Raw genomic sequence first — 20,858 nt, 5'->3', positions numbered from 1 at the left:
ACCCTGCACACAGCTTGTGTGATCGTACTACTTCTCGCTTGTGCTACACGTGTTTGTCTTTACCATAAATCTCACACAATCGTAAGAAAGCTGCTTTTCTCTTTACATGCGCACGCGTGTTTTAATACACGTGTACGAGGAGCGTAAGCAAGTGTACATTACCCACATGCCCTCTCACGGAGTACAAGTGCAAAGTACACAGCCAGAAGGCTGTTCTCATTCAATGTGCAGATGAGCACACGAGAGAACGAGAAAGCACCACAGGGACAAAGAGCTTGTATCTCAACTGTGTGTCACTTTTTATTGGAACAGAAAAAGCAGGGAGGTCACTGGTACATAAAAAAAAAAAAAAAAGAGAGAGAGAACGAGAGAGAAGCGATTGTGATGGTGGGTAGTTTTGCAGTGCGGTCACTTGGCGCCGAGGGTGAGCTTCTCCAGGTCATGGATGCCCTCCTTGTCAATCAAACGGACGGTAAAGGAGGGGAGATTCAGGATGAAGCGTTTGTTGAGCTGTGAGAGGGAGAGAGAGCAGACACAGGAGGAAATTTAACAACAAAATAAGATGAAAGGATTTGGGGTGAAGTTACAGAAAACCAAACTTTATTTAAAAAAAAAATAGATGCAGAGAAGCAGGGTAAGAAAAGAGGTGAAAAGTGACATAATTTACACTCCAGCTATTTTTACCTCTGTTATATTTAATAATCTATACATGCCACTAGTCAAAAAACTCAAATATCCTGCTGTTTGTATGATGTGAACCTATTAATGTGTCAAGACTGATCAAAGCTCCCAAGTTGCCATTACACGTGACGCGAGCGTTTCGAAGGATTTCAGTAAAAGGTGTGAAGTGCATTTCCTCTTTTATTCTGATCTGTAGCCACGAAAATATGCAAAGCTTTAAATATGAAAGTTTCTGCAAAGAGTTTTAAAATGGGGACGCTGCGTCACAGCTTCGAGCGTGGGCACCAAAACATGGGTTACCAGATCTAATCTAAACCTACGCAGATGTAATAATATGGTCAGAAGCCTCTTCTGTTGTTGAGTTATAGTGTAAATACAACACACAATATTTTCATCTCTTCTTCATTTATGGACGAGAACAAGTGCGGTCACATAAGACCGTTAGGAGGATTGTAATAAAATGATTCCCAACCAGTTTTTTACTGTTTAATTTATTCATGCATAAAATATAACCGTCGATCAGATGTCCAGAAATTATAAGTAAATGCACAGACTTCCCTAAGGAAAAAGACTTGACTCATAAATGTGCGACTCATAAGTCATCCCCAAAATATGACAGGCTAAACTGACAGTAAGCTTGTGGAATATTTGAATAGTTTCTCTTAAGTCAGTAGAGCAGGTCATCTACTGATCGGAAGGTTGGTAGTTCGATCCCTGGCTCCCCCTAGTCTGCATGCCAAATATCCTTGGGCAAGATATTAACCCTAAGTTGCTCTCTGATGCATCCATCAGAATATGAATGTGTGTGAATGTTAGTGAGAAGTTAAAATTGTAGAACAAAGTGCTTGTTTAAATGGGTGAATGTGGCATGTTGTATTAAGCGCTTTGAGTACTCCAGGAGAGTAGAATAGCGCTATCAGTCCATTTATATCCTAAGATATCACCACCACAAGATTGGGATGGGCGGATAACCTGGAATCTTAATTCCAGGTGCAACACTTGGAGGCCACAGAGGCAAAATAATCAATAATAAGTAGAACAGAAACAGCTTTCTCATGTAAAAACTGGATTATGATCATAAGAGTAATCAAAAGTAAGAATACATTATTTTTTAGGGTAATAGACAGGTGTTTCTGATTTACCTTTGTGAAACAATACTGACATCTTAAAAAAAAATCAGTCTGTGATCATGTAAGAAATCTCAACCAATCAAATCAGGAGGTGGACAGAGCTTTGGCCTTTCCGGGTTACCGAGCTCGCTGAAATTGTGGACACTGGAACAATCGAAGTAACTAAAAATGTTTTAAGTGTTTTAAAAATGGCCAGCAGTGTGAGCTTTGGGACATCTGCACAGGGGGTAGTAGAAGTTGTCTAATGCTACTTTAAATGTTTTTCACACAGAAATTAGATCGGGACACTTTCCACAGCTGTCCTTTCTCAGGTGTAATCCACATCAGAGATATTACAGTCAACTCAAAAACATCCGTCCTTGTATTCAGTCTTTTTCAACACAACCATCAGTACGAGGCTGAGACAGCTACATGACTGTGAGTCAAGAGGTTGTACTGTAGTATTCACCACATCACTTAAATAATCACCAAAAACTGAGAGTGAAATAAGTAAAAATGTGGAATGAAACAAAAAAACTAACAAGTAAATCTACTCTGGAAACAAGAAAAATCTAAGAAATAAGAAGAAGAAATAAGAAACAACTTCACAAAAGTATTATAACTCTGACAGGAAATAGATGCTGTAAATACTTGCGGAGATACATGTATGGCTATTAAATACCCGAGAGTATGTGTGGAACTGTCAGACGTTAGTCTTGACATAATAAATATTTGAATAAATATCGGCTTTCATTTATGCGAATGAAAAAAGAAACTGCTTCAACTCACTTCTTCAACACACTTCTTCAGCAGATCTACCGCTTCATCCCGACTCAGATCTAGAACAAAAAAGAGAAAATACAGTTTGTGGTGCATCATACAGGGGTCACAGGTTACTTTAACAAACGCTGGAATTAACATAAAAAGTTTGAGCTGTAAGACTGAGGAAAAAAAAAAAGTCATTTATCACCAGCAGGAAAAAGTCGTTTATCACCACGCCTCGAGCCAATCTCCTGACCCGAGTGTGAACAAACTCTATAACCTCTGCGGTGATTTCATCATCCTCTCCATTTCTCTGTCTCACAGGAACAATGAGAAGAAGAGAAAACAACAAGATACGAGGCGTCCGTATGCACTGACCTGGTCTGTAGTATCGGTCAAGAATGGAAAGAGTGAGGTAGGCTCCGTAGCCGTGGGCAGCGAAGGGGGCCTTGGCCAGGGAAGACAGGTAGTCCATGTAGTAGAGACCCGGGCCGTCTGTGTCATCATAGCCCGCCAGCAACAGGTTCACGTGGTATGGAGTCTGGAGACGCAGGAGGAGGAGGAGGCAGCCGAGGATTAATATTCAAGTTTATAACCGTGAACAAAACAAACGAAATGTGTTCAGTTTTAAACGCAACACCTCTAGAAACAGGTTCCTACGTGCGATTTAGTTCAGAGCTGCAGGATCAGAAATGTCATAAATCAGTGCTCATGAACACCTGTAGGAAGACTTCACATTCACCCGCGTGCAGCTCAAAGTTGTCAGAAACCAATGCAGAGACTATAAGCTCAGTTACCTCTGTCAAGGACACTTTATGATTCGTTTAGACTGCCTGATTATTAAAAGATTTATGGGTAAGTCTGGAAGACAGATATGAGATATGATATCATATGATATGAGTTTTAATATTTCTATCATATTTGTTCCCCCTTTTTTAACTTTATTGCTTAAAGTGCTTAAAACCAAAGCATCAAAAGGGCGATTGAGTGGTTACTGCATTTAATCCTTGCTTTTATTGCTCATCCATCGAAATCCTCTGACAAGCCAACTGGATGCATTTATTCAGATACTGGAAAGCTGCTCCAGAAACACTGAAGACACGATACAAGTGTCTTAAGAAGCTTTCGGATATTTTTTGAGGAGTGAATTTTGGATCCACCAGCTGCAGGCCTCTACTCTCATCGGGCATCACGTGGTACGATTTTAAACACGGTGCTATGTTTATTGTCTCCATTTAAAAAGTTTACTTCTCTGCTCCAATTAGAGGTGCTAACACTTCCATAGATGATTTTACTCCAGGAGCCAGCTCACAAGATTAAGACGGCACTTGAAAAGTGCAACTTCTCTTTCTCAACTTATCCCAAATAAATTGCTCCTAATTATCGACTTTGATTTTTCCACTTAGCAGAGACGTGGCGTGCTGCACACAGCGGCAACATTAAGAAAACATAAGCAGCAGTGTGACAGAGAGAGACACGCTAGCGGAGGAGTCAGAGAGCGGCTGTGCAACGGAGGGAGCGGAAAAGGTGATAGTGGGTCACAGGACAGAGGAGGTGAGTGTTTTGTATGTTTAGGGGGGGGAAAAGGAATCAGGGTGTCATCGGCAGTGTGACATCTGCTGGGAGCCAGCGCCCCCATCCCTACCCCCTCCCTCTGTCTTCATCCCTTCTTTCCCTTGCCCCCCCACTCCTCCTCCTCTCTCTGCTGCCTTCACCCTGTGCCCTGGAGTAGCGCCAGGGCTCATTAAAAACTTCTAAAGTCGTTTCTCTTGCCCCTACCCCCTCTCTCTTTTCAAATTACATCTTTAACGCTCCCAGCCTCGTCTCCCTTCTCTTCCTCCAAAACACCAACTTTCTATCTGCGCTGTTGCAAGCTCTTGTTTCTCATTTTCAATAGAAAAAAAAAATCCCTTTAAACCAGGACTAATTTTTTTGGGAGGGGGTTAAAACAACTTGTGGCCTAAATTCTTGACTGAAGTAGAAGCAGAAGGGTAATGTGTCGCACGAGAAGGAAAATGGGGAGTCTTAACGACAATAAGACTCGCATTACGCCAGGCACCTGCCCTCGTGCTTTAATTCATGTCTGAGACAACCTGCTTGTTTCTGTGACTTGTGGGTTGGCGCTGCGTGTGCCACGAGGGCAACGATGATCGCTGCGCTCCCTGTGGGAGCAGGCTTTAATGTGGGTGTATTTTAACGATGGTTTCGAATGCGCGCACACACACACACACACACACACACACACTGAGAAATGGTGTTTGCAGGAGTGCACAATGAGCGTGAATCTCAGGATGAATATCTTAATGTGTGTGTGTTTATGTGTGTGTGTTTTAACTCCTATGTGAGCTTGCAAACGCCCCAGTGGCGTCACCCCCGCCCACCAGACAGCTGTCTCACTGGTTACATGTAACAATGATACAGTCTTGGCATCAAAATAACCTTCCCTTTCCCATGTCACCTCAGAGGGAACCAGGCACCTTGTTAACCCTACCACCTGAACTCACACCTCAGTTAATACGCAAACAATACACATCATATGTTTTAATCCTCCCTGCCGTGACTCCTGCTCACAGCCAAGCAAGGCGACTGTTGGGCCATGAGACAAAAGGCTTCACCCGTAACCCATGCCATCGCCTTAAGCAGACACAAACCTGGTTTAGATGGAGGAACAGCTAGCCAAGAATTACTCCAACACTGCCCCTCCTTTCATAGCTCCAATGTGTAACTTTACAAATTTGGCTTTTGCGAGTGACACAGTAACATGGAAACTGCACATTTTCATTTGCAGGACCAATTTAAGTGTGTGACCTACAGGCTAAAGCATGCACAGAAATTTCAAGAGGCAATAATTAAAAAAAACAAACAAACAAACCCTGTAAGTATCATCAGAGAGTATAAAAGACACATGTAGCTTTTAGTTCTGAAAGTGAAAAGTAAACAAATGTGAATGTGCTTTAAACTTACGTTCTATCTACTGGCCAGTAGGGGGCGACTCCTCTGACGGTCATACTGACTAACACGTGAAGTTGATCTAACGGTCACATCTGTCCCTCGCTCTTTGAACACTCAGCTCGAGGCTTCAACACAGACTTTACAAACTTATGGTAGATTTTACTGTAACTGTAATAATATTCAGGTCTGTAGTCAAGGGATACGTTTTCGGGTTCCTGCTTGTAATCCAAGTTCTACTGACCAATCATGTTTGAGCGGTCTTTACCTGCTTTGAGGTAACGAGTCCACGTGTTTGCTGAACTTCAGTCTCAAAACCATGAGTATTTGTCATAGCAGATCATTAACTGGTCTTTAATTTGTGACGATTGAATCTGGTTAATTAGAATACATTTTAACATATGGAGGTAGTTCCCTCAAACGACTGTCATTTTTCACCTTTTCTACTTCTAATTCAGCCTTAGTCAACAAATGGGCTTAATCCATATCTGGAAATGCCACAGGCTATCTGCTAATTATAATTTTTAGTCTCTCGCTCAGTGTTTTTGGTTTTAAGAATTTATGTGTGTTCCTTAACAACAACGGCAAACAAACCATTAAAACAAAGCGCTTATATCTCTTATCTGCTATTTAAAGGCGGCTGTTCAGAAAGTCGTAAAATATTGGGCGTTTTCCCCAAGTCAGGCCAAGTCAGCAGACTCGACAGCATGTTCCCCAATGTGTCCACCACCTTACTAAAAAAAATAAAATAATCAACAGCTCTAGTGTTTCTCAGTGAGCTTTAAAATGGTTTTTGCTCACATAGAACCAAGTGGGTACCAGCTGGCTATGACCTGAAGACAAATCCGGAGAACAGCCTGGGCAGTGTTACGTTTCTCCAACCAATCAGTCACCACTCAAGACAATGTTTGCATTTCTACCAAAAGTGCTGCAGAGCACTTCAGAAGGTGTACTTCACTCTAAACAACGCAAGGTCTAATATTCAGCCCTCAACAACCACACGAACACGACCGGTATCAATTTGATACCAAGTACATAGAGGGCCAGTATTACCGATAGTGAGGGGAGAACAGTGTGTCACGATTTATGAGATGAATCATCGTCAATTTTGAAATTCTGGACACTTCAATCACCACTAAACCAATGTGATTTTTACTTTCCACAACTTATTAACCAACAAAGCACACCTTTCATGTAAATGTTCTTTAGCCTATAAATAAAATAGACGTGACAGTCAGCACAAAAAGGTTCAGACATCTTTCATAGTGCATGTTTCGTTTTGATACTATGAATATTGGGTAGATCTGCTCACCTGTAGTAAAATAACTTCTGAAACACTCCTGGTGTGATTAGAAGATGATCGACCAAATTTTCGTTGGTCACACGGCCTAATAGAAACACCCTTTGTGAGTTCCCAGGGTTAGGCATCATATATCTGACCCTAAACTTCCTAATCCTGTGGCAGTGGCTATTTACAAATGTAGAAACACTTAACTTTTTTTGACTGGTTGATATTGCTCTAGACACACAAACCAGGAAACATCTGGTAGCTTGCCTACAGATATCTGCATTTTTATAAATACTCCAAAGCCCTAATCTGGCTCTTTCTACCAATTTCCAGTCTTTGTGCGATTTAAACGTAGCAAACTATTTTTTGTAGGCAGGAGAGAGGCATCCGTCTTCTCGTCTAAACCACGAAGAAACTTCTCTGTAGTTGTGAACACAAATTAAGGTCAGGCTTCTAAAAAATCATCACAAAGTCATCCCTAAACACTCCTCTGCCACGTTCCAGCACTTCCCTTCCTGCCATCTCTCCCCCCTGCCTCCCTTCCCCTTATTTTTGCACCCTGCCCCGGGGCATGTTCTCTTTATTGGCATTTCTCCTCAATCTGCTGTATTAATTGTTCATCTGTGCAGGAGCAGGGGAGCCGCGTGCAATATGGTGCCAGTAATTATTTGTACCCACTGTGTGCCCATGCTTAAAAATATTTTACAAACCCATACGGGGTGAGCTGTAGATCACTACTGCACTGCAGCGATCTAACTGTTGCAGCAGTCTTATAGAAAATGGTAAAAAAAATTAACAGACTGAATGTCACCTACTTGTTCAAATGGGACATTTAAGGTTCCTCATCAGCCTCAAAACAGCTTAATGCTGTTTGATGTTCCCTCCATTAAATTAACATCATGTCTTGGCCTGTTGTAGCTACCAGTATCAAAAATCCCAATCTGCAGTGTCTTTATCCATGATTGAGGAATTTCCTTCTGTTTTTTCCTGGGACTGAAAACATGTTCCTCCTTAACTTAGGTTTCTTTTGTCAAATAAGCCTGCCTTTTGTTTCTATAAAGCAATAGATCAACCATATTTCCTTCTAACTTTATCATTTTTAGTCACTTTTACTGCAAACAAAAATGGGAAAATTCTTATTTACAAAACATCTGAACAGCCGGGATCACACATAGCTGTAAATATTAAAAGCAATCTAGAAACTATTTAAGTTAAATCTCACCAAGCTTGACTCTCCTTTACATTCATTAATTGTGACGCGCCAAAACGCAGAAACCTAAATCAGTGAGTGACATCACAGTGTCCATGTCCATCCAGAACAATCCTGGTGATTAATTTGTGATTGATACACAACATCAAAACAGGTTGACAAAAGTGAGTATAAACTGCTGATAAAAGGCACAAGTGGACTGTAAACCACTCCTCATATCAAGGCAGAGCCATTGGATCCTCTCACTGTGTCAGAGGGTCAGGTTTTTTCCTTTAATTTGAGACCTGTCTGTGCATCACAGCACATGAAGAGGAACAGCAAAACAAACAGAGGCAAAGCATTCAGCCCTGGATCTTTGCTCTACGGTGAGTTTCACACATATCATTGCTAATATGCATGCAGCAGACCGAGGCCTCAGGTGATTATGCTGCTTTCCCCCCCTCCTTTGTCTCCTCTCTATAGCTTGAGTGAACGCAGTACTCCAGAGGTTACCAGGGTTGTTTTTTTTCTATGCAACGGGTTGGTAAGCACATAGTCGTATATGAGCAGGGTTTCAATGTCTCTGCGCCGACATGCTCTGCTGACTTTAGCTAACTATACCTCCCGGAGGTCTGCGGCCACTGGGGAATGACATCTTTCAGACTCAAGGACTCATCTCTAATTTATCCTGCAGGAATAAAGCCATGTGAATTAACAATATACCACTGATTAATTTATCAGCCACTGGTTTTTAACCTAGGGCTCTGGACATGGAAGTGGGATCACAAATTTTTTAGGAGGGTAAAAAGATAATTTAAAGATGGCATAACGAGAGAAAAAAATAGCTATACATGATTTAATCATATTAATTAAAATATATTTCAACATATGCAGCATATTCCCTTGGACTCCTGGCATTTTTCACCTTAATCTACATCTAATTTAGATTTAGTCAACAAATGGGCTCTCAAACCATATATGAGAAATTGGCCTGTAGGATCAAAATAATGTCTATCTTCATATGGTTTTGTGGACGTTAATAACCAAACAGAGACACACAACTGGTCATCTGTCGGCACTGAGTTAACACATTAGTCAAGTTTTCCCACCAAAAATCAAAGCAAAAATACCAGATTAACAATCCTGACTAATAATTATAGTGGGCAGAAATATCAGCCAAATTTACTGAAGGAAAAATCTGTTTATTTCATTTTATTTTTTCAGGTAAATGATCCCAAATTCCCTGATTTCATATAGTCAAATGATATTCAAATTTCCTTTTCTTTCTTAATAACCCGAATCATTTGTTTATACCTATACCTCTGTGAAAGGTGACCTTTCCTCTGTATATCACTGTTGATTTTTTGTTCATCTTAAAAAAAAAGAAGAAAAAAAAAGAAAAAAAAGAAGGCAGATTAAACAGAAAAATTGTTTACAAATAATCAATGACCTGAAGTCCTAAAGTCTTGACATAAACGCTGCATTAATTGCATTGCTCAGATTTATTTTAGGTAGCGATTACTGACCCAAAAATAAACTTCAGGGCCAACACAGAATGGCAATATGTATCATAACATCCACCCAGTAGACTGTTCAAGACTTCAGCCAAGGATCTCTTTCTCGGTTTCACTCTCAAAAAGACAAGACACATTAGTTATTCTACATATACAAGATGTTCTGCGGGGGGTGGGGGGGTGGGTAGCGGCATGAAAAAAAAAAAACTTGTTTATACAACATAATTTGCAAATGTCCGTGTACTCTGGAGGTTGATGAATGTGAGGAGAGCATAGCTGGAGGAAGGTGTGGGATGCAGAAGAGAAAGTGCTATTGCTTCAGTTTCTGAGCACTCCTGAGAACGCAGCATTACTAAATCCTGCACTCATAAAGCCAAATTCATATCCGTGAGGCACAAAAATAACGATACACTTGCAGCTTATGGCAAGACATGAATATAAATGTTATCCCACAACATGCACAACCTTGACTGAATAAAACCATCTCGATCCTATAGGTCCCACTGTGTGCATGTATATTGTATTTTGTGAGTATGTTGACTCCTACTCCTTCTCGCACTCCAGTCAGTGTGCTGTTGTCTACTGGGTTTAGCCGTTTCCCTCGAGACCTCCACTTCTTCTACTCCTCCTGCTGCTGCTCCTCTGCCCCTATCCCCCGTTCGATGTGTCCCACATTCCCTTCTCTGCCACACTAATTGTTTTTTGTAATTATTTTCACCCTCCTGCTATTGTGACAGGCAGCAGCTACACTACTCTTAACAAATTACAGCATGAGATGCATCGAGGACCATACGGATGTCTTCAGTAGAGAGTTTAAAAAAAGAAAAAAGAAAAAGAACGAAGCTGTGCATGTGTACTGCAGGTTAAAACAAATTAAATCATTAGTTTTTAGACTAGTTTGAACTTCAAAGCAACTGTTCAAACCAAAGATCCAAATGTTATGCAGTTCTAGTTCCAGCTACTCAAGTATAATGCTTTGGTTTCATAGGAAAATTCACATTATAAGCTAAATGCATAAAACAAAGATTCAGACATTGCAATCTCTGCAGAAAAATAAACTGTAATTTGACTCAATTCAATTTTATTTATATAGCGCCAAATCACAAAAACTGTTGCCCCAAAGTGCTTTATATTACAAGGTCGGGAGCCTACAAAACACATTTTGGCAACAGTGGGAGGAAACACTCCATTTTAACATGAAGAAACCTTCAGCATCTCCTCTTACTGTGCTAAAAGAACTTGACACATAGATTAAAACATTCTCAGGAAAGGTATTGCAATTCACATGTTATTGTAATATGTGAAGTACAGAAAGAAAGTGAAAAGTTTTGCTGTTATCATTTGGCTGTATTGCAAAAACAAAGAAGAATTAAACTCCAATGAGAAGTCCACGACTCTCATCACATCACAGACAGTCATCTCCAGGACAAATAAAATCTGACAACACTGAAAATAAATATGAGCAGTTTGGCTGAAGACCCAACTGTAAATGGAGCGGTACTTGTATAGCGCTTTTCTACTCCATATGAGCACTCAAAACACCTCATTCAGCCATTCGTACCCACACTTTCTCTGCCTAAGCACTTTTATAAGATTCACAGACCAATGGATGGGAAAACTCGGTTCAGTTTGTTGCCCAACATGCAGATTAAAAACTCCAGGTATCGAACAACCAACCTTATACATGACCTTCTCTACCTCCTCCTACCTACAGCAGGCTATGGTTCGATTAAGTTCTGACCAGTACTGCAGGAGTGATTCTTGTGAACTATGGAAGGACAGGCGAACGGCATGAGCTCATCTGTACTTTGGTTGAATGGGCTACAAACGAACAACCATGAATGAAATCTCAATCTATTAAATGCTATGAGATAATAGCATGTTTTTAGAAAAACAATCAAAACTCGATAAAGAAAAATGATTTTGTTTCTGTAAAATCAAAAAAGTCACAGTAACTCATGACCAACGTGTGCCCTTATCTGATGAGCACCTATTAATTTGCCTGTCATTTCTGACTTTCTGAGAACAAAAATGTAAAGTATGCTCAAGAATATGTTACTTTATTTATAAAACTTTTTAGCTCTGACTAAAACTTCTTTAGGGGGATGTCAGAAATTCCCCTTTGGAGAGACAGGGGAAAAAAATATATCAGGTTTTATAAATCCAAACATATTTCTGTGAAGAGTTAGAGAAGTTTCCACGCATCAAGTATCGAAACAGACATATTTTGGTTTCACGATTTCCCGATCAGGACACTATTTTAACTTTAGGCCACAGTCTGTAACATTGATGAGTTAAACCCTTTGGCATATTTTGTTCTTGTCAAAAAGTTTTCCTACATCAGTATTAAGGCTTTAAGGACAGGGAAGGCTGTGTGCACGATAAACTGTAAAGCTCTTAAGGCCAATCAGAGAGATGTTTGTCAACTTCTTAAAATGAGAAATAAACGCCCCCCAACACAAAAGTAAGAGTGTGGGATGCTGCCCTCACAGTTAGTTAAACTAATTATTCTTGACTTAATAATGAACAAGCAGGATTATTATGGTTAGTGTTAATATTTAGTTTTGGCTATGTGCGGAATAAAATTTCAGGTAACAGAACTAAAAATAAAACTAGAAAACCAGAACTAACTGACATCATATTGTAAATGCAAAAAAATACATAAAAATAAAAATACAAAACTGTAATTTAAAAAAAAAAAAAAGGTAGGAAAGGTATTTTGTTTTAGTCACTTTGGTATTACAACCTGCATGAGGAAAATCTGGTGCATATGGGGAAATTATGATTCGGGTGTGGTAACGTGTAGACCGTTCGTCTACCTTTAGAGTGTCTGTTGTCAAGATGGGGGGGCCATGCCAAAACACAACCAATCTGTGGGCTAGTCATGCTTGTGCTGTTGTTGGTCTATCGCCCAGCCACAGAGAAGATATGATATACGAAACCCCCTCACTATGCTCAAGCACTTGGTGACAGTGAGAAGGAAAAAACCCTTTTAACAGGAAGAAACCTCCAACAGAATCAGGCTCGGGGGTGGGGGGGTGTCAACCATGTTCCACAACTGGTTTAAGTTGTGAAGTGAAAAGAAGTGAAACCAGGTGTTAGACTGCTGAACAGCTTTAAGCTTAGCTCAGCTGGAGACCTGATGGCTCAGCAGTCATTCCTCTTATATTTCTTTAAAGTCCGCATAGCTGGTGCACTGTAATGTAAATTTTCTGCCGATGAGTCTGTGCAGTCAAGAAAAAAAAGAAGCAGACAAATGGATGTTGGAGGGACATTTGCAAAAACTGACTGATGAAATTTATGTCACTGGAACCCAAAAGGACCCTAGTGCATTTAGGTTAAGTATTGCCCTGTAATCCCCGCTTTACTCATAAGGCTATCAGGAGGCTGAACTTGGGATTGGTTCATTATACATGGCCCGAAGTGCCACATATGTCATTGGAATTTAAAATTGAATTTGATAATTGAAGAATGTGAAAAGATAAACTGACTACAGAAGAAAGTGATAAATTGTTTCTCAGGACTCTTAAAAACACATGCAATATTTCTACAGACTGCATTTAACCCTGACTGAGCTCAAGTGTTCATTCTTCCAATAGCTTGCACTGTGCATGAACAGTCACTACTCGGCTAGTCTTTTTTAAAATATTTTAGCTACTAGTAAATTAGTCACCAGGAACATTTTTAACACAAAGACAAATAAAATGGTTAATTAACATTAAAGTGCTAAGGTACTTAACCCCCCCCCAGCTCTATATATTGCAATATAACATCTGCATGAAGTAACACAGATAAAGTAGCAGTAATTTGCGTGTTTCTCAATCTCAGGCTTGGCTGTCTTGTTGTGTAAAAGATGTAATAAAGAACTAAAGGTCAAAACCAGAATTCTTTGATAAGACATTCAGCAGATCTGCGTAGTGAGGGTGAGAGACAGGCCTGCAGGCTCAGGTGTTACAGGAAATCTCAGAGGGAGAACCCTCAGTCACCTTTCACAACAAGCTGACAAATGTACCTGGCTCTGTCAAAATGCATCTGCTGGTTTAACATGAGTGTCTCAAGCTGACAATGATACAAACACATGTGCCAACTCAAGTGGGAGTTCATTCCCACCTGAGCTCCTCGGTAATACCACCTCTTCAGCACCACCACAGCACTGCCGTGTCATCAACACACTTAGGGCTTCTGTTACTATGTTTTCATTTTGAGCAAAGAAAATGAATTTCAAGTAGAAACTAAAATACATTTTTAAATTGGATGAGTAAACCTACCTTATATGGTTAGTCTTACTTGAATTAGTTGGTGATTTTATCATTTGTTCCCTTAAGCCAAATGAGATTGCAAATACTGGCAGAAGAGTGTAATTAATTTAAAATAGAAATTAAAATATTTATAGGTATGTTCATTCATTACTCCAGGATGAATATGCTTAATTCAGACGGTGACCACTAGAACTTGGGATTAATTAGCAACTGTTTTGTTAACAGAGAAAATATACAAGGATACTAGTGTTGAGATGATTTGAAAATGGGCAAAAGGGTAGAAGTATACTTGAAGCAAAAAGTAAAATATGGAGGAAGACAGAGAGTCCAAGGCAGAACAAATGCATCTTTGCAAGATGACATATGTGTGGGGAAACTAAGCGAGCGCGGGTTGTTTTCTGTTAGACATGATAGTCATTTGGGCTCAATCACATCTGAAACTAGTGACGAAAAAATGTTTAGCAAAACACCAAATATGATATATGTTGCATTATTTTGCTGATTTCTTTATTTTGTTTTATTTGCACTCATTTTTGAAACGTTAAACCCTTACACCAATTATGATTTCACTCATTAAGACAAAACTTAACGGACTTCTGGAGACTCACCTGCGAAGGATCAGTTACAATGATCAAACTCTGAATAAGCAGAGTGGAGAAATTTTTTCATCTACAAAAGATATCACTTCTTTATTTCTGCATAGTGTGTATGAGGCACCTGAAGTCAAACAATTATGCTGGTTATGATTGTAGTCTCTGCTCTCTAGTCTCAACAGACCACATTTTCCCCGGGGCAAGAGAAAGCAGCTCTCACAAAACACAGGTTACGACCACTGCTTTACATCAAGCTCGTGGCTGTGACAGTTAAAAAAAATAGCACTTAGGTGAGGCCGCATTCAACAGGGACAAATAATTTTTACAATATCAAACATATAATAATAATAATAATAATAATAATAATAATAATAATAATAATAATAATAAAAAACGTGTGGATTTCTGATAGACACAAGGTAAAGTAAAATATTTTTTTTCCACTTTGTTAATTGTTTTTTTTAAATCTTTTTTCTATCCAAACTTATGAACTTGTTCGTGAATTTCACTTTTCTAAGGATCTCTTTTTTCACAAGTCTAAATTGGCACATTAATGGACCCAAAATAGAGAGTGGGGTCCTGATGGTGTGGCATATACTGCTGGAAACTCAACACTTTCCTCCACAGATAAACATCAAGGTGTTCACTTAATCAACTCAGTGCTTATAAAAATGTTTAGCTTCCTTTGACATTTAGGTAATATATTAACTGATCTGTACATTTAAGAAAAAATATCTTCCTAAAGTATTACTTATAACAAACAACTATTAAGTGGATGGACAAGGAACCACAAACTAAAGAAGAATGACTGGTCACTGCAAAAGAAATACAATTAACTAAAACCGACTAAACAAAAATAAAGAAAGATGCGAGAATATTATGATCAAATCTGATTCTACTGATATAACTTGGATTCAAGCGCAACCCTATTGTTTTCAGCATTGAATGACTATATCAGGTAATCTTCACTGTGCCAACAAATTAACAACTCAGACAAAGTTTTTTACTTGGCGAAATAACGAATACACCTATAATTTCAAGCTAATTCTTATATTAAAAGACAATGCTTGAAGCCATTCTTCTTCAATTAAAAAAAAAAAAAGCACACAGTAAAATTGACTGTAGTATCTGAAGATGTACAGATCATCTCCATTCCACTCAAGGCCAATGTTGATGTGTAAAATAAATCTGTCAAAAGTTTGTTCTTACTTATCTGGTTTCTGTTATGTGCTACCTCCAAACTTTTTCAGTGTGAGAGAAATAAAGAAAACTTCATTATAACAAAAAAATAAAAAATCACTTAAATACTTTACAGTTTTCCAACTCTTTACCACACCGTCTTCGATTAGCCGGTGCAAAAATTAATGAGACACAAAGATTAAAATAAAATTGATCACTTTGACTTTATATCTGTGTAGCCTTACTATATTATTCTTTTTTTAAATAAATATATCAGGACATTTACCCTGCTCCGAAGATAGTCTGCCAGGTTCTTTCGCGTGAAGTTTGCTGCTGCTGATGGACTGAGCTCATAACCTAAGAAAAAGAAGGCACAAAGCTTTGAATATAAATGTTTTTAGCAAGCAAACTGGTTTCCCAAAAACATTTTAGAGTTAAACTTAAAACCTATAAGGACCAGCAGCATCACAACAATCATGTCTGAGGTTCTTACCGTTCCTCATTTTGTAGAGCTGCACATTCTTCTGGATGTACTCTGCAAACTGCACTGTGTCTCCAGCTTCTCCCACACACAGCAGCAAAATCTTCTCACTGAGCTTGAACATCTTGTCATAGTCTGAAAAAAATATAAGGAAGAACACAAATTCATTAGTCTGTTCCTAAATTGTCTTATAGTTTGTAGTCAAACCTTTATACACACACACTAATCATGAAGATGGTAACTTTGGGCTATTGATGATTTCTTTGAACTGTTCTTTTTCCAGCATAAAAAGGATTTGACTGACACCACTATTTGGATTGACAAATACTCAGAACAATGAAAAAGCCCAAGAAACTGTAGATTTACACAAGTTAGGAAGATCTCTTGGAGCCATTTCAGAACAACTACAGATTCCAAGATCATCAGTTCAAACAAATGAATGCAAGTACAAGTTGTATGGATGTGTCACCACTTTGCAAACACCTGGGGGAAGACCCAAATAGTCACTTTCAGATGAGAGGAAACTGATTAGGCTGTTCAGGAACCACCAAGGCTCAAGCCAACCTTGAAATTAAAACTGCTGGTGGCACAATGCACAGCGAAGGGTGTTTGCATCACCATGGACTGAGAGGGTGCCCACCAGAAAAGAAGCCCGTGCTCCAAAATTGCTGACCACATGGATCACTCAACGATCAAAGTATTACGGCCAGACAAGACAATAATTTAAGTATATGGCCACAATGACAAGATGTTGTTTGGAGGAGTAAAGGTGAGGCTTTCAGATGTAAAAACACTGCATGACCTGTTAAGCCTGGTGGTAGCATCATGCTCTGGGGCAGTTTGCTGGCAGTGGTGCTGGTACTTTAAACAAAGTGCACAGAATAATAATGAAGGACTACCTCCAAATTCTTCAACCTCAACCCAATTTAACAGCTTGCAGGTTGAAGCATCAAGAATTGTGGTCAAAACTCAGTCAGAATTATGCCAGAAGTCTGTTGATGCCTTCCAAAAATATAAGATCAAGGTACAACTTGCTAAGTGAACCAAATACGAAGTAAATTCAAACTTGTTCTCTCAACTCTCATTTTTATATTCATTAAAGACACATGCTGTACAATCATTTCACTCTGCAAAAAGAACAGATCAAACAAATCATTAATAGGCTAAAATTATCCATGGTGAGTGTAAGTAAACTTCCATTTCCACAGTGATACAGTGACTTTCACTTTCGTTGTCAGTAACCTTCTTATGGCAACTCATGCTAAGGTTGCCAACTTTAGTTACGAATGAAATGTAGAGTTGATCTATTAGCTAGGAAAAGGTTATGATAATGCTGAGAAAAAACAACAAACTGCGATAGAAGATATTATTTGCTACCTTACTGTTAGCTTTGCTAGCTTTAGTCACATTCAGTGTGTAGTTACATGTAAATATTTAGCAAAATGAATAAAAAATTGGTTCAAGTAGTCCTTATTAGAAGCAGAAAGCCGATTTAATGCATTTAGAGACTCTAAAATGTAGCTATGTTAGCAAATCTGTCTAAAATAATCGGCTATGCGGCTAACGCTATAAGCTAACGCGTTGTCATACCGTGTTTCATCTGAATGATGCTGCTTGCTGCAACATTATCAGCGGCGACGAGGACAAAATCCGGTCCCTGTATCCCGATTAAATATTCCATTCTGTTGACCTGATACAAGTTGGAGTATTTATATAAAACAGATTAAATTATGAGCAGTCTCTTAGCCTCGCCTGTATGGATTACACAGCAAAAGTTTGTGATAGCCGGCGCACAGTGTTTACGTCACAGCAAAGGAAGCTCATATTTTCCGCGCGACGCGGGCGGGCAATTTGAACGTTCGCTGTTGTTGTGTGCCCTGTGTTGGTTGAGTTACAGTCTGATCTGCTGTAAGAAGGGAAAAGTATCTGGAGTTTCTTCAAGAGACTGTTGGGATGAACGAAGGGACTCCTCGGAGCATAATGACGGACTCTAATAGCATTGACAGCTCGCAGCGGAGACGCTCCCCGCGGCTGAGCTCTCCGCAAGCTCAAAGTGACAACAAAATGGCGCTGCCGTCTCTCGCTGTTAAACGCTCAATCACCGTAAGAAAAATAGCGCCCAGAAAAACAGTCGCGTTATCGGAACAGAACAAGGAGAACACGCCGAGGCCGTCCAGCTCTGAGGGCATCCAGCAGAAAAAGCCGAAGGTCTCCACGCCCGGTCCCGTCCCGGGCCGAGAGAGCAGCTCTTCCTCGGCTAAGAAGAAAAAGGCCACTATGCCTTCACCGATCCTCCCCTCATCACCGCCGCCCGCTTCTCACCCCCCGCAGATGGATCCAGAGGACGCGGTGTGGTCGCAGAAGGTACGCCGATCTTACAGCAGGCTCAGCGAGAATTCACTCAACAGCCCCGAGTCTCGTGAGACTTTATTCGGCTTTGAGAAGCTGAAAACCCCAGAGGTCCGGAGAGCCGGGGTGTCCAAGTTTGGCCTGGAGGTTTCTGCAGGATCCTTTACAGGACTGAACTCATTCACGTCTTTGCTTGAAGCTGATGACTGCGGTGGTTCAGCTTTCCCCGAGCCGGACCCAGACATCCCCGGAGTGGCTGTGGTGAAGGAGAGGAGGAGGAGGAAGAAGAAGGTCCAGCAGATAGACACCACGGAACTGGACGCTCTGGCTGCAAAGATGAATGCAGAGTTTGACCAGGCTGAGGAGTTTGAACTGGTCGTGGAGTAAATATTCAAGGGAAAAAAGAAAGACTTGGCAGCATGCTTGTGTTTGTCACAGACATGCACACAAACACTGACTCTGGGAGGACTCTGCTGAAAATGTGCTTTTCTTACTCAAAACATTAAAGTTTTATCTGTTTCTATTTGTTCTTATTGTAAAGTTTGATCATTTTGGAGTTTGCTCTTAATGTGATTGCTAGTCATTTTGTGGATGCTTACAGACAGGATAGTTTTTGATGTTATAATGGCCCCATAGTTACATAAACAAGACCAAAATTAAAATGTTTAGATACATTCACCTGTAGCATAATCAGTCAGGATGCACAAATATATCAGGATTGTTGACTGGTGCTGGTATTTTTCAAATAAGTTGCCTTTCACTGATTTTTATCTGGTGTGTGACCATCGCTTTTACTCTGGCGGGATCTTAAAGGCTTTTAAAACAGTTGTGTTCTTATTATAATCTTATTATGAATATTTCATTATCTCCCCTGGCATAAGGGTTGAATAAATAAGAATAAAACAAAGACAAAAGGAATCTTGTGTCACCCTGGAAGCATAATACGGGGGGAGTTGTAGCCTTCAAAGGGCCAGTTTTCTACCCTGTAGAGTACATTTTGTTTCTCTTAATGTTTTTAATAGAGGCTGCAAACAAAAGATTTTGGTATTATTTTCTATATCTAAAACCAGGGTATTTTCTCTTTTATAGAGTGTTTGAATCCACATTTATTGACACAAAGGTTCAATAGCAGTTGCCGATACTCTGAACTGTTTTCTTATGTGTCTTTTCTTGGAAATTTTCATGTAAATAAATGCTAATGCCAGATCTGACGTCTGAGTCAAAGTATAGTGTTTTATCCTTTATTTTCCCCAAATTACACACAATATCTTAATTTATAAAACAAAAGAAGAAATAAAAAATAACAAAGATGACCATCACAGACTAGCAACATTATAAATGGTATTTTCATCTTATTCCAGCTGTAAAATGAATATTTCACAGAAATCTGTTTATTTAATCTGTCACTAGTATTTTGTGTTTTGAAATGTGTACTGAGTTATTGCCTGATGATGGCACTCAGGATTAGCCAGCACAGACTAACAAGGTGCCAACCAAGAATGCTGACAGCAAAGAGGTGGTCTCCAGTGGTTATGATGAGGTGAACTGAATGACTGAGTGGGCAAACTGTCTCTATTTAATGAGAGTGGTGGACATTTTTCCTCCAGAGTCTTTTAAAGGAGTGGATAGAGAGGATCATTTGCACTAACAAGGAGCTATGTTGTGAGTAACCAGTGCTTCTTGAAAACATGTCAGGATTTGTTGATTTATTTATCACTTAAAAATGAAGAAGGGTGACGTGAGGAGCTGTAGTAACTTCAGAGGGATCAAGGTGGTGAGCCACACCATGAAGATATGGGAAAGTTGTTGAAGCTATGATCGGTGAGCAGCAGTATAGCTTCATGCTGAGAAAGAGCAATATATGTGAGATGCTTGCTTTAGAGAAGTATAAAAAAGGTTAGAAGGAGCTGTCTGTGTAGGTTTCTCTGTCATCCAGGTCATGGAGCTCAGAAAGAAAAGCAACTGGATTTCCTTAAGATTTGTGAAGACGTTTCATCCAAGAAGCTTCTTCACTTCTAAAACCAAATATTGGAGAGTCCCAGGTCTTTAAGCCCTAGTGGGAGTTGTATCTTAAGAAGGTCACTGACTGACTATTGATCGTGTGCCTCATCACATGAGCCAATGTGTGAAAAACACTTTCTAGTTAACATTCACACTCCAATGAGCACATCAGAAAGCCACCGGAGTTCAGTATCTTCCCCAAGCATAATTTGGTATGCAGACTGGAGCAGCCAGGGATCCATGTGACAACATTCCAATATGTGGATGACCCTGCTCTACTTCCTGAGCTATAGTCACCCCACAAATTTACAGGACATAGTATTTCCAGGCAGTCTCCCATCTAAGTACTAACCAGGACCTGCCATGAGACCAGGCATGTTCAAGGTGGTATGGCTGTGAGTTAAGGGTTGGTGTGACAGATGCTAGGGATAGGACAAGATGGCATTAGACTATCTGCTGTAGTGACCCCTAAAGGGAGCAGCTAAAATAAGAAGATCTGACTTA

The 20,858-nt window shown here is 39.7% G+C and overlaps 2 protein-coding genes across 3 annotated transcripts; one reads left to right on the top strand and one right to left on the bottom strand.

The window, feature by feature from the left end:
* Positions 1 to 275: 275 nt before the first annotated feature.
* On the bottom strand, positions 276 to 18,384 carry psmb2 (proteasome 20S subunit beta 2). Of its 2 annotated transcripts, none has more exons than XM_005739682.1 (6): positions 18,327 to 18,384; positions 16,017 to 16,139; positions 15,810 to 15,880; positions 2,931 to 3,093; positions 2,580 to 2,629; positions 276 to 510 (listed from the first exon to the last, which is right to left on the bottom strand). In XM_005739682.1, the coding sequence occupies exons 2-6, from the start codon at positions 16,126 to 16,128 to the stop codon at positions 409 to 411; spliced, it is 498 nt and encodes a 165-aa protein (XP_005739739.1). In that variant the 5' UTR covers positions 16,129 to 16,139; positions 18,327 to 18,384; the 3' UTR covers positions 276 to 408. The 2 variants fall into 2 exon arrangements, with proteins under 2 accessions (XP_005739739.1, XP_005739738.1); XM_005739681.1 differs by lacking the exon at positions 18,327 to 18,384 and adding an exon at positions 17,595 to 17,806.
* Positions 17,934 to 19,577, top strand: cdca5 (cell division cycle associated 5). Its single transcript, XM_005739683.2, has one exon. It carries the CDS (start codon positions 17,958 to 17,960, stop codon positions 18,738 to 18,740), a length of 783 nt encoding a protein of 260 aa, XP_005739740.1. The 5' UTR covers positions 17,934 to 17,957; the 3' UTR covers positions 18,741 to 19,577.
* The last annotated feature ends 1,281 nt before the right edge of the window (positions 19,578 to 20,858 follow it).

The sequence above is a fragment of the Pundamilia nyererei genome, unplaced genomic scaffold, assembly GCF_000239375.1.
Source record: "Pundamilia nyererei isolate P.nyererei 1_Seehausen unplaced genomic scaffold, PunNye1.0 scaffold00093, whole genome shotgun sequence".
Taxonomy (NCBI): domain Eukaryota; kingdom Metazoa; phylum Chordata; class Actinopteri; order Cichliformes; family Cichlidae; genus Pundamilia; species Pundamilia nyererei.
Note: the sequence above shows the minus strand (reverse complement) of the source record. Positions and strands in the feature narration are given on the sequence as shown.

Excerpts from the sequence above, each read along its gene's own strand:
- psmb2 (XM_005739681.1), bottom strand. The coding sequence starts at position 17,685 with ATGGAATATTTAATCGGGATACAGGGACCGGATTTTGTCCTCGTCGCC. Across the intron at positions 16,140-17,594 it reads CATCATTCAGATGAAACACG|ACTATGACAAGATGTTCAAG; the intron begins GTATGACAACGC and ends TATTTTTTTCAG. Across the intron at positions 3,094-15,809 it reads CAGACTATCTTCGGAGCAGG|ACTCCATACCACGTGAACCT; the intron begins GTAAATGTCCTG and ends CTGCGTCTCCAG.
- cdca5 (XM_005739683.2), top strand. The coding sequence starts at position 17,958 with ATGAACGAAGGGACTCCTCGGAGCATAATGACGGACTCTAATAGCATT.